The sequence below is a fragment of the Primulina tabacum genome, chromosome 12 (genome assembly GCF_025594145.1).
Source record: "Primulina tabacum isolate GXHZ01 chromosome 12, ASM2559414v2, whole genome shotgun sequence".
In the NCBI taxonomy this organism is placed as follows: Eukaryota; Viridiplantae; Streptophyta; class Magnoliopsida; order Lamiales; family Gesneriaceae; genus Primulina; species Primulina tabacum.
Genome location: NC_134561.1, coordinates 9159596 through 9173776, shown reverse-complemented (window position 1 = coordinate 9173776; position 14181 = coordinate 9159596). Strand labels below are relative to the sequence as shown.

Genomic DNA, 14181 nt, shown 5'->3' with positions numbered 1-14181 from the left:
TAGGAACAGCTTGTTCAATTATCCAGCTTTCTGGAAATTCAATTTCTTCCCATTTTATAGATCTACGGGTTGTAATATTAGATCTATTAAAATTATTTTCAATTATAATAGTTTCATTTAATTTTTTATCTATTCTTTTACACATAGGATTCAGTGTAAATAATGATTTATAATAAATACGATAACAGATACATGTAACTTCTGTACCAGGAGTATAATTATAACCATGAGTTTTAATATTTAATGTTAAAAAATCTAATATACTAATATCAGACAAAGACAAAGATAAACTTGGATATACATCAAGATATATTGGATTATATCCCACGAGCGATTGTATTATCTTACACACGCAAGTGCATCGGTCGCTAGTTATTATATGAAAGCAGTCATCCGAATACGAAGCGGCCGTATCCAAATTCGGAGAGAAGAAGAGGGCAAAAATGGAGGAGGAGGAGGAGGAGGCAATGCTCAACAAGGAGGAAGAAGAAGACGAGGAAGAAGATTACAATATTGTCAAATTCCAGAATTCGCCGCTCAGAAATCGGGCGATAATGGTGGACGAGGTTGCTTGGAGGCTCAAGAATGGAGATCTGATGATGAGAATTGAGGCGGCCAAAGAAGTCAGGAAGATGGTGAGAAAGTCCTCCAATTACAACTCCAAGTCCGCTGTGCGCTGCCGCTTCGCCGCTTCCGGGGCGATTGAGCCGCTCGTCTCTATGCTCAACAATCGGTTCCCTCTATCCGCTCGCGAGGCTGCTCTGCTCGCGCTTCTCAATCTCGCCGCTCGTAATTTGAGGTTTCTGTTCCCTCCCTTTTCGTGCTTTGAATTTGATATATTTCTTGCTTGAGAAGGGTTTCTGCAGCTTAGATTGAAAATATCTGAAATTGAATAATTGCTGCGAGATGTGATGTGCTTAGGTTCTTTCTTGTTGAATTAATTTTCCTTTTGCTCTTATAAATCGGACTAAGACTTCAATATTTGATTGTGCATGATTAGAGAGCGAGTACATATACTATACAGTTTCCAGATGTTGATGTTTTGGAATGTTTTTAGCTGAGAAAAAATCGAAGATGTCATTGGTGATAATTCCGGTGATGTTCTGTGGTATCTTTAATGGACGAGTGAAAGAGTTAGTTTGTCATTTTAGTGTGATTAATTAAGCCAGTAAGATTAGAATGCCTCTTATTTTCTTTTGGATGAGATTGTCTTTGTTGGTTTCGAGTGTGTGAATGCAAACACTGGAGATTGAGGACTTTGTAATTATCAATGCTTCTCAGTTGTCAAAATACTGGCTACACTGGCCTTGGATGTTTTATTGCATTAGGTCAACCTACCGATGCGACAAGCCATGTTCATTTGCAGTTTAGGTGTTCCAAGTTTACAGGATTTTTTTGTCTGTTACTATGTCGTGGGCTTCTTCTTGACAAGTTTGGCAGTTAAACTTGCTACTTGAAATTTCCTTTGTTTTGCAGGAAATTTTGATTTATATTGTAGTGTCAGCTGCTACAGAGCAATGATGAGATTTATTATGGAACTGTTCGGAGAACTCCCTTGGAATGTCGAACCTGATTTTCTTATTCTAGATCCCTTCATAGAGAAGAGAGTTATTCTCGCTTTTTTACTTTAATTACACCTTTTGTGAGGCATAAAATGCCCCTTGAGTAATGTAAGGTGAAGTGAACTTTGCAGATCATTCTCTGATCCCAGAAACCTAATAGGATGGACTTGATGAAGCACAAACTACATATGGTATTTCAACTGAGAAAAGCATACATCAACTGACAAAATAGAGCTGCCATTGTCCACTTAGTTGAATCAGCTAGTGGGGTAAAGTAATTATTTATCGCCCCACAGCTCTCTCTACTCCAACTATTATTTTCTAAAATCTATTAATCACTGAGTAGGAAAACTTGGCCTTTTCTTTTTCATCTATCTTGCTTTCCTCATCCTCGGCTTTTCCTGAAAGTAAATCAGGACAAATACAACAAATAACTGAGAAAGAGATGACCTTAATATAGTAAAGTGCACATAATGAATGCGAGGTTCTAGCACATATAGCGCCCTTACCCGAGTCACTATTAAACAGACTAATAAACATTGAACATTAAACTTAATAACAACAATTAAACAGCGAAAACCAAATACTTAATCATCTTGCAACCCAAACGAAAACAGAACAATAATAGCAGTCAATACAACCATATCGAAAACATAAGGGTCACCACCGAAAACCCAACTGCTCTAGCCACTGCCCTGGCCGTCCGAACCGTCCAACCTAAGACCTGCCCCGTGGAATGGGGTGTTCAAGATGAAAAAAAGACGTGAGCGACAATAGCCCAATACGAGAATGTATAAGTATACAAACTAATATGATGCATGCGAAATGCAATATGCTCGGATATCTAGAATCAAGTCAAGAATCTCATGCTCAGTCTAGAGGCGCCTGAGTGTGTAGTCTCTGATCTGCCCTAGGCATGTTTTGGTTCCCACACTCATGATCAAGGCGTGGACCTACAATGTCCAGGTCATCGAAGCCTACGGGTCCCGTCGGACACTGTAGTTTTGATGCCCCATCGTCCACAATACAGAATAGGGCTGAGCGGCCCCAACAAACGAAATATATATCAAAAGATATCAGGCTCAACATACTATGCCATGCATAATATGCCAAAGCAGTAAAACATGTTTCATGCAACAGATAAATATACAGCATATAAGTGTGTATACTACGCTTGAATATCTCAGTCAGTACATCATGTACCTCACTAAAACAATCTGACAGGAAGCTCTGAACCTAGACAATAACAACATAATGAAATCACTATCAAACCAGATTCTGAATTACCAAACATGGTACAAGGTTCTCCCTAATGACCCTTAATCACTATTTAAGGCTTGAGGATTATACCTGAGTCCGTCGTCAGCCCGCTGATGATGTCTCGATTTCAGTTCACCAAACCTCCTCGAGTCGACACTAGCTCCGAAACTTCCCGACACCAAAGTGCCCTAAAAACTGGCTAGAAAACCTAAGTTATAAGGCTAGAACTCTCTCTGAAGAATGCGGTGTAGGAAACAAAAGAAATCAGCTTCTATTTATAGGCTGCCTCCAGAGTAGTTCAGAAAATCGGAATCCATCTTAATAGCTACGTGTCAGAATCTCATTTGTCTAGTTGTATTTCTCGGGATAATGTAATCAGAAGTAGATCGGGTTGTCCATTTTAAATTCGGTAGATCTCAACAACTTGATCTCGAATTATCAATTCCTTAATAATACTTAAGTAACAACTCTTTAATTATCTCTTAATTTGTACTTCATTCAAACTAAAGATTCGGGTCATTACATCCTCCCCTCTTTACAAAGATTTCGTCATCGAAATCAGAACTGAAGTACAATACAACTGAATAAAATACAACTAATGATTACAAAGATACAACTCAAAACAAATGTGGATACTCTGAGTGCGTACGACTCTCTAACTCCCAAGTCGCCTCAGCAGTACCTCGGCGTTGCCATTGCACTAAACAAGTGGAATGGTCTTCTTTCTGAGCTTTTTCTCTTTCTTACTCAGTATTAAAAGTTGCTGCTCGACATAAGTCAAGTCTTCTTCAAGTTGAACATCTGTCCGACCAAGAACGTGCGATTCATCTGCTACATACCACCGTAGCAACCATACATGAAAGACATTATGAATGCTGGACAGATACGGCGGGAACGCCAATCGATACGCCAAATTTCCAACACATTCCAAGATCTCGAAAGGTCCGATGAATCTTGGGGCTAATTTTCCCTTGAGTCCAAATCTCATTACCTTGCGGAATGGTGAAACTTTAAGGAAACCTTTTCCCCTGACTGAAACTGTAAGGGCCTACGCTTGGTATTCGCGTAACTCATTAATGATGATCTTGTGCAGTTTTAATTCTCTTCTTGATCAATTCCACTTGGTCAATCGCTTGTTGCACTAATTCAGGTCCTTGCACTTGTCGTTCTCCTACTTCGTCCTAAAACGATGGAGTACGGCAACATCTACCATATAATGCTTCGAACGGAGCCATACCAATGCTGCTGTGGTAGCTATTGTAATATGCAAACTCCACAAGCGGCAGATGATCATGCCATGCTGGTCCAAAATCCAGAGCACAAGCACGCAACATGTCCTCGAGTGTCTGAATAGTCCTCTCAGACTGACCATCGGTCTCTGGATGATAGGTAGTACTCAGACTCAATGTCGTTCCCAACGCTTATTGAAAATTTCCCCAGAATCTTGAGGTAAAGCGTGGATCTCTGTCACTGACTTGGCACACCATGATATTTAAGAATCTCTTATGTATAGTCTTGCCATGCGATCGAAACTATATTCCCGACTATACGGAATGAAATGTGTTGACTTAGTCATTCGAACCACAACAACCCAAATGGCATCACAGTTCTTAAAAGACAACGACAAGTGAGTGACAAAATCCATTGTCCCATGCTCCCACTTCCACTCAGAGATAAAAAGATTCTGAAGTAATCCTCCTGGTAGTCGATGTTCATCTTTCACTTGCTGACAAACCAAACACTTGGTTACAAACTGGTAAACACGTTTCTTTATAATTAAAGAGTCCTTAATTAAGTATTATTAAGGAATTGATAAGTCGAGATCAAGCTGTTGGGATCCACCGAATTTAAAATGGATAACCCGATCTAATTCAGATTACATTATCCCGAGAAAATTCAACTAGACAAATGAGATTCTGACACATGACAGATAAGATTGATTCGGATTTTCCGAACTAGTCCGGATGCAGCCTATAAATGGAAGCTGATTTCTTTTGTTTCCTACACCGCATTCTTCAGAGAGAGTTCTAGCCGTATACCTTAGGTTTTTTAGCCACTTTCTAGGGCACTTTGGTGTCGGGAAGTTTCGGAGCTAATGTCGGCTCGAGGAAGGGTCGGTGAACTGAGATCGAAACATCATCAGCGGGATGACGACAGACGCAGGTATGATCCTTAAGCTTTAAATAGTGATTTAATGATCATTAGGGAGAACTTTGTAGCATGTTTGATAATTCAGGATCTAGTTTGACAGTGATTTCATTATGTTGGTATTGTCTAGGTTCAGAGCTTTCTGTCATATTGTTTTGGTGAGGTACCTGATGTACTGACTGAGATATCCAAGCGTAGTATACACACTTATATGTTGCATATGTCTGTTGCTTGATATATGTTTTTACTGCTTCGGCATATTATGCATGATATATCATGTTGAGCCTGATATCTTTTGAGATATACCTCATTTGTTGGGGCCGCTCAGCCCTATTCTGTATTGTGGACGATAAGGCATCAAGAGCTACAGTGTCCGATGGGACCCGCAGGCTCTGATGACCTGGACATTGTAGGTCCACGTCTTGGTGATGAGTGTGAGAGCCAAAACATGCCTAGGGCAGATCAGAGACTACACACTCAGGCGCCTCTAGACTGAGCATGAGATTCTTGATTTGATCCTTGATATCCGAGCATATTGCATTTTGTATGCATCATATCAGTTTGTATGCTCGTACATTTTCGAATTGGCCGATTGTCGCTCACATCCTTGTTTTCATTTTGGGCATCCCATTCCACGGGTCAGGTATTAGGTTGGACAGTTCGGACGGCCAGGCCTGTGGCTAGAGCAATTGGGTTTTCGGTGGTGATCCAGTGGAAGTTGTGGTTATCGTTTTCTCGTTCAGAATTTTGTTTTCGATATGGTTGTATTAACTATTGTTATTGTTCTGTTTTCATTTTGATTGTAAGATGATTAAATATTTTGGTTTCCGCTGTTTAATTATTGTTATTAAGTTTAATGTTGCATGTTTATTAGTATTTTTAGTAGTGGCTCGGGTAAAGGCGCTACATTTGGTGGTATCAGAGCATGCAAAGATTTTTGGGGCATTAGTAATTCTGTTTTGAGGATTTAGAGGTTGATTTTGGTTTCCTTTCAGATGTCAGAAGATGGAAACAGTCACGGAAGTGTGAGACAATGCCGTTATGGCGACGATGAGGTTGGCCCAGAACATCGTCGTAGAGATCGTGATGGAAGGCGTCACCGAGATCATGATGAAAGGAGACGTAGGAACCGTGTTAACATTATGGATTTCATGAGACTGGACCTCCATCGTTGACCGGAGATAAGAATTCTGATGTTGTTGAAGCTTGGGTTGATATCATGGAGCAGTGTTTTCGCGTGCTGCACTTTGACGAGGATGAGAAGATGGACGTAGCCGATTTCATGATCCAAGGAGAAGCTCGAAAATGGCGGAAACATGTTTCTCCAATTCTAGTACGTTGTGAACATTTCCGTCAGACTTTCATCAATAATCACTTTCCGCCAGCTCTTTGTCAGGCGAAGGAGATGTAACTGTTGACCATTAAGCAAGGAGATTCGAGCATTGAGGATTACCAAAAGCGTTTTACGGATCTGTTGCCGTACGCTCCTCACATCAGTGAGAATTCTGCAGCAAAAATATTCTCGCTTTTTGAATGGTTTGAACCAGGAGATTTTTGATCGGGTTTCTGTCTGTGACGATCCTACTTCGTACAAAAGATTAGTGATTCGTTGTCGTCAAGCCAAGATCAGTATTGCTAGGAGGAAGGCTGTGCAAGCTAGCAAAAGTTCTAGTTCGTTGGGACCAAATGTCAGTCTTTCAAAATGTATGTATCTTCTTCTTCCGGTTCTGGAGGGGTGCGCAGCTTTGGTAGGAAAAAGCTGCAATGTGGCCACTGCGGAGGCAATCACCAGACGGAGAATTGTCGAAGAGTAACAAGTGCTTGTTTCAATTGTGGTGGTTTTGATCACATGAAGAAGGATTGCCCTAATTTGGAGAATCGGAGTGGAGGCGGAGGTTCTACGACAGGGTCTTACAGTGGAAAACAGTCTGAGGCCATTGTGCAAGAGAATGGTTTTCCTACTCAAGGTTCTCGTCGTGGTAGAATATTCATAAGGATCTCAGCAACGCCCACGAGTTCAGGGACAAGTGTTTGACCTAAACCAAGAACAAGCTGAGGAGCAAAACGAGAGGCTCATTGCAGCTAATTTTCTTTATGTGGTTTATCGTTTTCTCGTTCAAAATTACTTTTCGATATAGTTGTATTAATGTTTAACACTGCTCTTATTGTTCAGTTTTCATTTGGGTGGTAAAATGATTAAGTATTTTGTTTCCGCTGTTTAATTGTTGTTATTAAGTAGTGTTACATATTTATTAATTTGTTTAGTAGTTGCTCGGGTAAAGGTGCTACATTTGGTTAGCATAGACCATCCTTAAATGTTGGGCATGTTCTTTTCAAGGCTACGAAGGTATACCGTATGCCATCACTAAAGACAATGACAAACTTGTCAAGATACTCCTGTAATACTCGGTTCGTCAAATCCATCGATACCGCTGTAACATTCGTCAAACCAAACGACATCACTAAAAACTCGTAATGCCCATACCTTGTTTGAAATGCAGTCGCATGAATATCACGTTGATGATCTCGAGGGTACGAGGTAGCCGATTTCATGATCCAAGGAAAAGCTTGGAAATGGTGGAAACCTATTTATGCAATTCTAGTTCAGTAGCATGGGCGGGGATTCATTGGGAACATTTCTGGCAGGCCTTCATCAATCGTCACTTTCCGTCAGCTCTTTGTCAGGCGAAGGAGATGGAACTGTTGACCATTAAGCAAGGAGATTCAAGCATTGAGAATTACCAAAAGCGATTTACGGATATGTTGTCGTACGCTCCTCACATCAGCGAGAATTCTGCCGCAAAATATTCTCACCTTTTGAATAGTTTGAACCAGGAGATTTTTGATCGGGTTTCTGTCTGTGACCATCCTACTTCGTACGAAGGATTAGTGAATCGTTGTCGTCGAGCCGAGATCAGTATTGCTAGGAGGAAGGCTATACAATCTAGCAAAAGTTGTAGTTCGTTGGGACCGAGGGGTCTGTCTTTGAAGAAGTCTGTATCTTATTCTTCGTGTTCTGGAGGGGTGCACAACTTTTGTAGGAAAAAGCTACAATGTGGTCACCGCGGAGGCAATTTCCAGGTGGAGAATTGTCGAAGAGTTACAGATGCTTGTTTCAATTGTGGTGGTTTTGGTCACATGATGAGGGATTGACCTAATTTGGAGAATCAAAGTGGAGGCGGAGGTTCCATGACAGGGTCTTACAGTCTGAGGCCTCTGTACAACAGAAAGGTTTCCTGTTCAATGTTCTTGTCGTGGTGGAATATCACAAGGATCTCAGCAACGCCCACGAGTTCAGGGACAAGTGTTTGCCCTAAACCAAGAACAAGTTGAGGAGCAAAACGAGAGAGTCATTGCAAGTAATTTTCTTTTATGTGGTATTCCTGCATATTTATTAAATGTCACTGGGCCAGCGCATTCATTCATAGCATCAATGTTTGTTAAGAAGCATAAACTACCCTACGTGTCATTAGATGTTTTGATGTCGGTGTCTACACCGATGGGACAAAAGGTTTTAGCTATGCGAACTGTAGTAGACTGTTTGTTAGTGTTTGAGGGAAAATACTTGTTTGCCTGGATATGGAAGATTTCGATTTTATTATGGGAATCAACCTATTGACTAAGTATAAAAGCGGCTGTCGATTGTTAGCAACGTATCTTTCAGTTTCGTCCAGAAGGAGACGAGAATTGGTTATTCTTCGGTGAGGGAGCTTGACCTCCAATGCCAGTAGTGTCTACTGTAAAGGCACAACGGGCTTTACCGAAAGGAGGAGAAGGATACCTCATTTATGCTGTTGATGTATCGAAGGATGTAATCGACGTGAAGAACATTCCAGTGGTCGATGAATTACCTGATGTTTTCCCCGATGAAATTCCTGGTTTTCTTCCGGAGAGGGAAGTGGAAGCGGAGATAGAGTTGGTAACCGGAACCGCACCTATCTCCAGAGCGCCTTATAGATTGGCACCGACAAAGATGAAAGAGTTGAAACAACGGTTACAAGATATTCTTGACAAGGGATACATTAGACCCAGTGTGTCTCCTTGGGGAGCACCAGTGTTGTTAGTTAAAAAGAAGGATGGGTCTATGCGACTTTCATAGATTATCGACAGTTGAACCAAGTAACAGTCAAGTATAAATATCCTTTACCACGGATCGATGATTTGCTTGATCAACTGCAAGGGACTTCAGTGTACTCGAAGATCGATTTACGGTCTGGATATCATCAACTTCGATTCATCAACGTGATATTCCTGCGACCGCATTTCGAACAAGGTATGGGCATTACGAGTTTTTTGTGATGCCGTTTGGTTTGGCGAATGCTACAGCGGTATTGATGGATTTGATGAACCGAGTATTCAAGGAATATCTTGACAAGTTTGTCATTGTCTTTAGTGATGACATACGGTATACCCTCGTAGTCTTATAAAGAACATGTCCAACATTTAAGGATGGTCTATGCTAACCAAATGTAGCACCTTTACCCGAGCTACTACTAAACAGACTAATAAATATGCAACATTACTTAATAACAACAATTAAACAGCTGAAACCAAATACTTAATCATTTTACCACCCAAACGAAAACAGAACAATAATAGCAGTCTTAAACATTAATACAACTATATCGAAACCTTAATTCTGAACGAGAAAACGATAAACCACATAAAGAAAATTAGCTGCAATGATTCTCTCGTTTTGCTCATCAGCTTGTTCTTGGTTTAGGGCAAACACTTGTCCCTGAACTCGTGGGCGTTGCTGAGATCCTTGTGAATATTCCACCACGACGAGAACCTTGAGTAGGAAAACCTTTCTCTTGCACAATGGCCTCATACTGTTTTCCACTGTAAGACTCTGTCGTAGAACCTCAGCCTCCACTCCGATTCTCCAAATTAGGGCAATCCTTCTTCATGTGACCAAAACCACCACAATTGAAACAAGCACCTTTTACTCTTCGACAATTCTCCGTCTGGTGATTGACTCCGCAGTGGCCACATTGCAGTTTTTTCCCACCAAAGCTGTGCACCCCTCCAGAACCGGAAGAAGAAGAAGATACATACATTTTGAAAGACTGACCCTTGGTCCCAACGAACTAGAACTTTTGCTAGCTTGCACAGCCTTCCTCCTAGCAATACTGATCTTGGCTTGACGACAACGATTCACTAATCTTTTGTACGAAGTAGGATCGTCACAGACAGAAACCCGATAAAAAATCTCTTGGTTCAAACCATTCAAAAAGTGAGAATATTTTTGCTGCAGAATTCTCACTGATGTGAGGAGCGTACGGCAACAGATCCGTGAAACGCTTTTGTTAATCCTCAATGCTCGAATCTCCTTGCTTAATGGTCAACAGTTCCATCTCCTTCGTTTGACGAAGAGTTGGCGGAAAGTGATGATTGATGAAAGCCTGACGGAAATGTTACCAAACAAATCCGCCCATGCTACTGAACTAGAATTGGAGAAACATGTTTCCACCATTTCCGAGCTTTTCCTTGGATCATGAAATCGGCTACCTCCATCTTCTCATCCTCGTCAAAGTGCAACAATCGAAAATACTGCTCCATGATATCGACCCAAGCTTCAGCATTCTCATCCCCGGTCAACGGTCGAGGTCCAATCTTCATGAAATCAATAATTTTGACACGGTTTCTACATCTTCTTTCATCATGATCTCGGTGACGTCTTTCGTCACGATCTCTACGACGATGTTCTCGGCCAGCCTCATCGTGGCCATAACATGTCTCACACTTCCGTGACTGCTTCCATCTCCTGACATCTGAAAGGAAACCAAAATCAACCTCTAAATTCTCAAAACAGAGTTACTAATGTCTCAAAAATCTTTGCATGCTCTGATACCAGCAAATGTAGCGCCCTTACCCGAGCCACTTTAAACAGACTAATAAACATTGAACATTAAACTTAGTAACAACAATTAAACAGCGGAAACAAAATACTTAATCATCTTACAACCCAAACGAAAACAAAACAATAACAGCAGTCAACACAACCATATCGAAAAAATAATTTTGAACAAGAAAACAATAAACCACATAAAACTTCCATTGGATCACCACCGAAAACCCAACTGCTCTAGCCACTGCCCTGGTCGTCCGAACCGTCCAGCCTAAGACCTGCTCCGTGGAATGATGTGTCCGAAATGAAAACAAGGACGTGAGCCACAATGATCCAATACAAGAATGTACGAGTATGCAAACTAATATGATGCATGCGAAATGCAATATGCTCGGATATCAATAATCAAGACAAGAATCTCATGCTCAGTCTAGAGGCGCTTGAGTGTGTAGTCTCTGATCTGCCCTAGGCACGTTTTAGCTCCCACACTCAAGATCAAGACATGGATCTACAATGTCCAGGTCATCAAATCTCCTGGGTCCCGTCGGACACTGTAGCTCTCGATGCCCCATCGTCCACAATACAGAATAGAGCTGAGCGGCCCTAACAAACGAGGTATATCTCAAAAGATATCAGGCTCAACATGATATGTCATGCATAATATGCCAAAACAGTAAAACATGTATAACGCAACAAATAAATATGCAGCATATAAGTGTGTGTACTACTCTTGGATATCTCAGTCAGTACATCACGTACCTCAGTAAAACAATCTGACAGAAAGCTCTGGACCTAGACAGTACCAACATAATGAAATCACTATCAAACCAGATCCTGAATTACAGAACATGCTACAAGGTTCTCCCTAATGATCCTTAATCACTATTTAAGGCTCGGGCAGCCCGAAATGCTGCCCATTTCAGCTGATCTCTCGATCTCAGTTCACCGACCCTCCTCGAGTCGACACTAGCTCCGAAATTTGCCGACACCAAAGTGCCCTAGAATTTGGCTAGAAAACCTAAGGTATAAGGCTAGAACTCTCTCTGAAGAATGCGGTGTAGGAAACAAAAGAAATCAGTTTCCATTTATTGGCTGAATCCGGACTAGTTCAGAAAATCCGAATCAATTTTATCTGCCACGTGTCAGAATCTCATTTGTCTAATTGGATTTATCGGGATAATGTAATCTGAAATAGATCGGGTTGTCAATTTTAAATTCGGTAGATCCAAACAGTTTGATCTCGAATTATCAATTCCTTAATAATACTTAATTAACAACTCTTTAATTATCTCTTAATTTGTACTTCATTCAAAATAAGGATTCGGGTCATTATAGTACAAATTACGATGGATTATAGATTACATGTGGTTGTATACTGAAGAGGATTCAAACTTGAAATTTTTTCATGGCTCTAATATTTGAAAGAAGTTAGTTAAATGTCAGTTGAAGATAGATTACAAAACTTTAGGAGCTGAAAGTAACTGAGTTTTTCGTTGTAATGGCTGTTTGTGGTGGGATCAATTAGTCTCATCGAGTCCAACCATGATCACATAGATGCTAGCTTACATTTTATTCTATTGAATTCACAAACATGTTTTGTTAAACGAAGTAATTCAGAAGGTGATGAAGGGTAATTCGTCCATTTATGTCCTGTGTTAGCATCTTTGGATGTTTAAATTGAAAAGGGAATGAAATGTTTTCCCAAGCAACAAAAACAACCGAATGAATAACGACTCTTTTTCCCCTCCTATTTTATTTTTCTGCTTCTTTCTAGACTTCCCAGACGACTTCTGGGCTTGTTTGGATCTAGGCCCAATAATAATTGGGTCCTTCAGTGGTATATGGGTACATCTAATGGAGATTTCCTTTCAATTAATTGTGCTGCTTTATGATGTGAATTTTTTTGTCATATATCATGATTCGTGGGCGATTTTTCTTCTGTTTCTTCAATTTAATGTTTTCTTTTCAATCCGGCGACTTTTACCCTTTGTGCTTTATTTATATATGTTTATTTTCTGCAGAAACAAGACCAGGATAGTATCGTTGGGTGCTGTTCCACCTCTTGTGGAGATCCTCAAATGTCAAACTGGCAATTTTAGAGAATTAGCAGGTGCGGCGATTCTGGCGCTGTCATCTGCTGCATCAAATAAACCAGCAATAGCTGCTTCTGGGGCTGCTTCTTTACTTGTGCAAGTCCTTTGCTCTGGAAGTGTGCAAGGAAAAGTTGATGCAGTAACGGCCCTGTACAATCTTTCAATCTCCGAAGAGGGGCCAAAGCTGATTGTTGATGTTAAAGCAGTTCCCCCTCTGATACACCTACTAAAGGAGTGCAAGAAGTACTCCAAGTTCGCGGAGAAAACTACTTTCCTACTTGAGATCATCTCTAGTTCCGAGGAGGGAAGAATGGCAATTACCAACGTAGATGGTGGGATTTTAACTTTAGTCGAAACTGTCGAAGATGGATCCTCTATTAGCATGGAACACGCAGTTGGAGCTTTACTATCCTTGTGCGAAAGCTGCCGTGATAAATATAGGGAGCTTATTCTAAATGAAGGTGCGATACCCGGTCTTCTACGTTTAACAGCAGAGGGGACTTCAGTAGCTCAAGAGAGAGCTCGAACTCTTTTGGATTTGCTTAGGTATTCACCTCCCGAAAGTAGATTGACCTCCTCTGAGTTGGAGAGGATTGTTTACGACTTTGCTGCGCATGTTGATGGAACAGATAAAGCCGTCGAGACTGCCAAGAGACTATTACAAGGCATAGTTCAAAAGAGCATGGAGCTCAGCTTCAGCCGTGTAAAGATCCGGGCTTCATCTTGCACCTCATCAAAGATTCAATCTACTTGAGAAATCACGTGTTCCCAAGATCCACATGTCGTGGAAACGAAAAACAGGCAAGAGTGTTTTGATGCCCAACTTCATAATCCAGAAACGATGGTTCAAAGAGTTCATACGGATATTCATACTAAAGTTGGTGTATCCTTCTACGTCTTCTAGAGGTCATTTTTAACGACCTCATCAAGCGTTGTATATCAGTGATGCATTCGTGACAGTTTATTCTGTATTAGTTACGGTTTTTGTTGAAAGAAATAGTATATATTGCCAATTTCGGGTATTACATTAAATCTGAGTGTAGTCGAAATACAAAATTCGACGATTCGACCTTGGACAAAATTTATAGATTTATGAAAAAGTAGGAAAAATCATAAGATAGCTGTGTTTGAAACTATAAGTAAAAAATTTAAATAAGAAGAAGTCCACCAAAATAGTTTTTGCAGACGGGTTGCGTCTATAATGACAACCTGGCCAATTTGTGATTATCCATAAAACGCATGTCGAGCCTCCTCCCTGTCCCTCGAA

At 40.7% G+C, this 14181-nt stretch overlaps 1 protein-coding gene across 1 annotated transcript; it reads left to right on the top strand.

Moving 5' to 3' along the window:
* The first annotated feature begins 387 nt into the window (after nucleotides 1–387).
* LOC142520577 (U-box domain-containing protein 45) lies at nucleotides 388–13980 on the top strand. Its single transcript, XM_075623621.1, has 2 exons — nucleotides 388–799; nucleotides 12843–13980. Exons 1-2 carry the CDS (start codon nucleotides 444–446, stop codon nucleotides 13666–13668), a joined length of 1182 nt encoding a protein of 393 aa, XP_075479736.1. The 5' UTR covers nucleotides 388–443; the 3' UTR covers nucleotides 13669–13980.
* Nucleotides 13981–14181: the final 201 nt, after the last annotated feature.

Bases quoted from the DNA above. Each gene is read 5' to 3' on its own strand.
- LOC142520577 (XM_075623621.1), top strand. From the start codon at position 444: ATGGAGGAGGAGGAGGAGGAGGCAATGCTCAACAAGGAGGAAGAAGAA. The intron at 800-12,842 runs GTTTCTGTTCCC...TATTTTCTGCAG, and splicing joins CTCGCCGCTCGTAATTTGAG to AAACAAGACCAGGATAGTAT.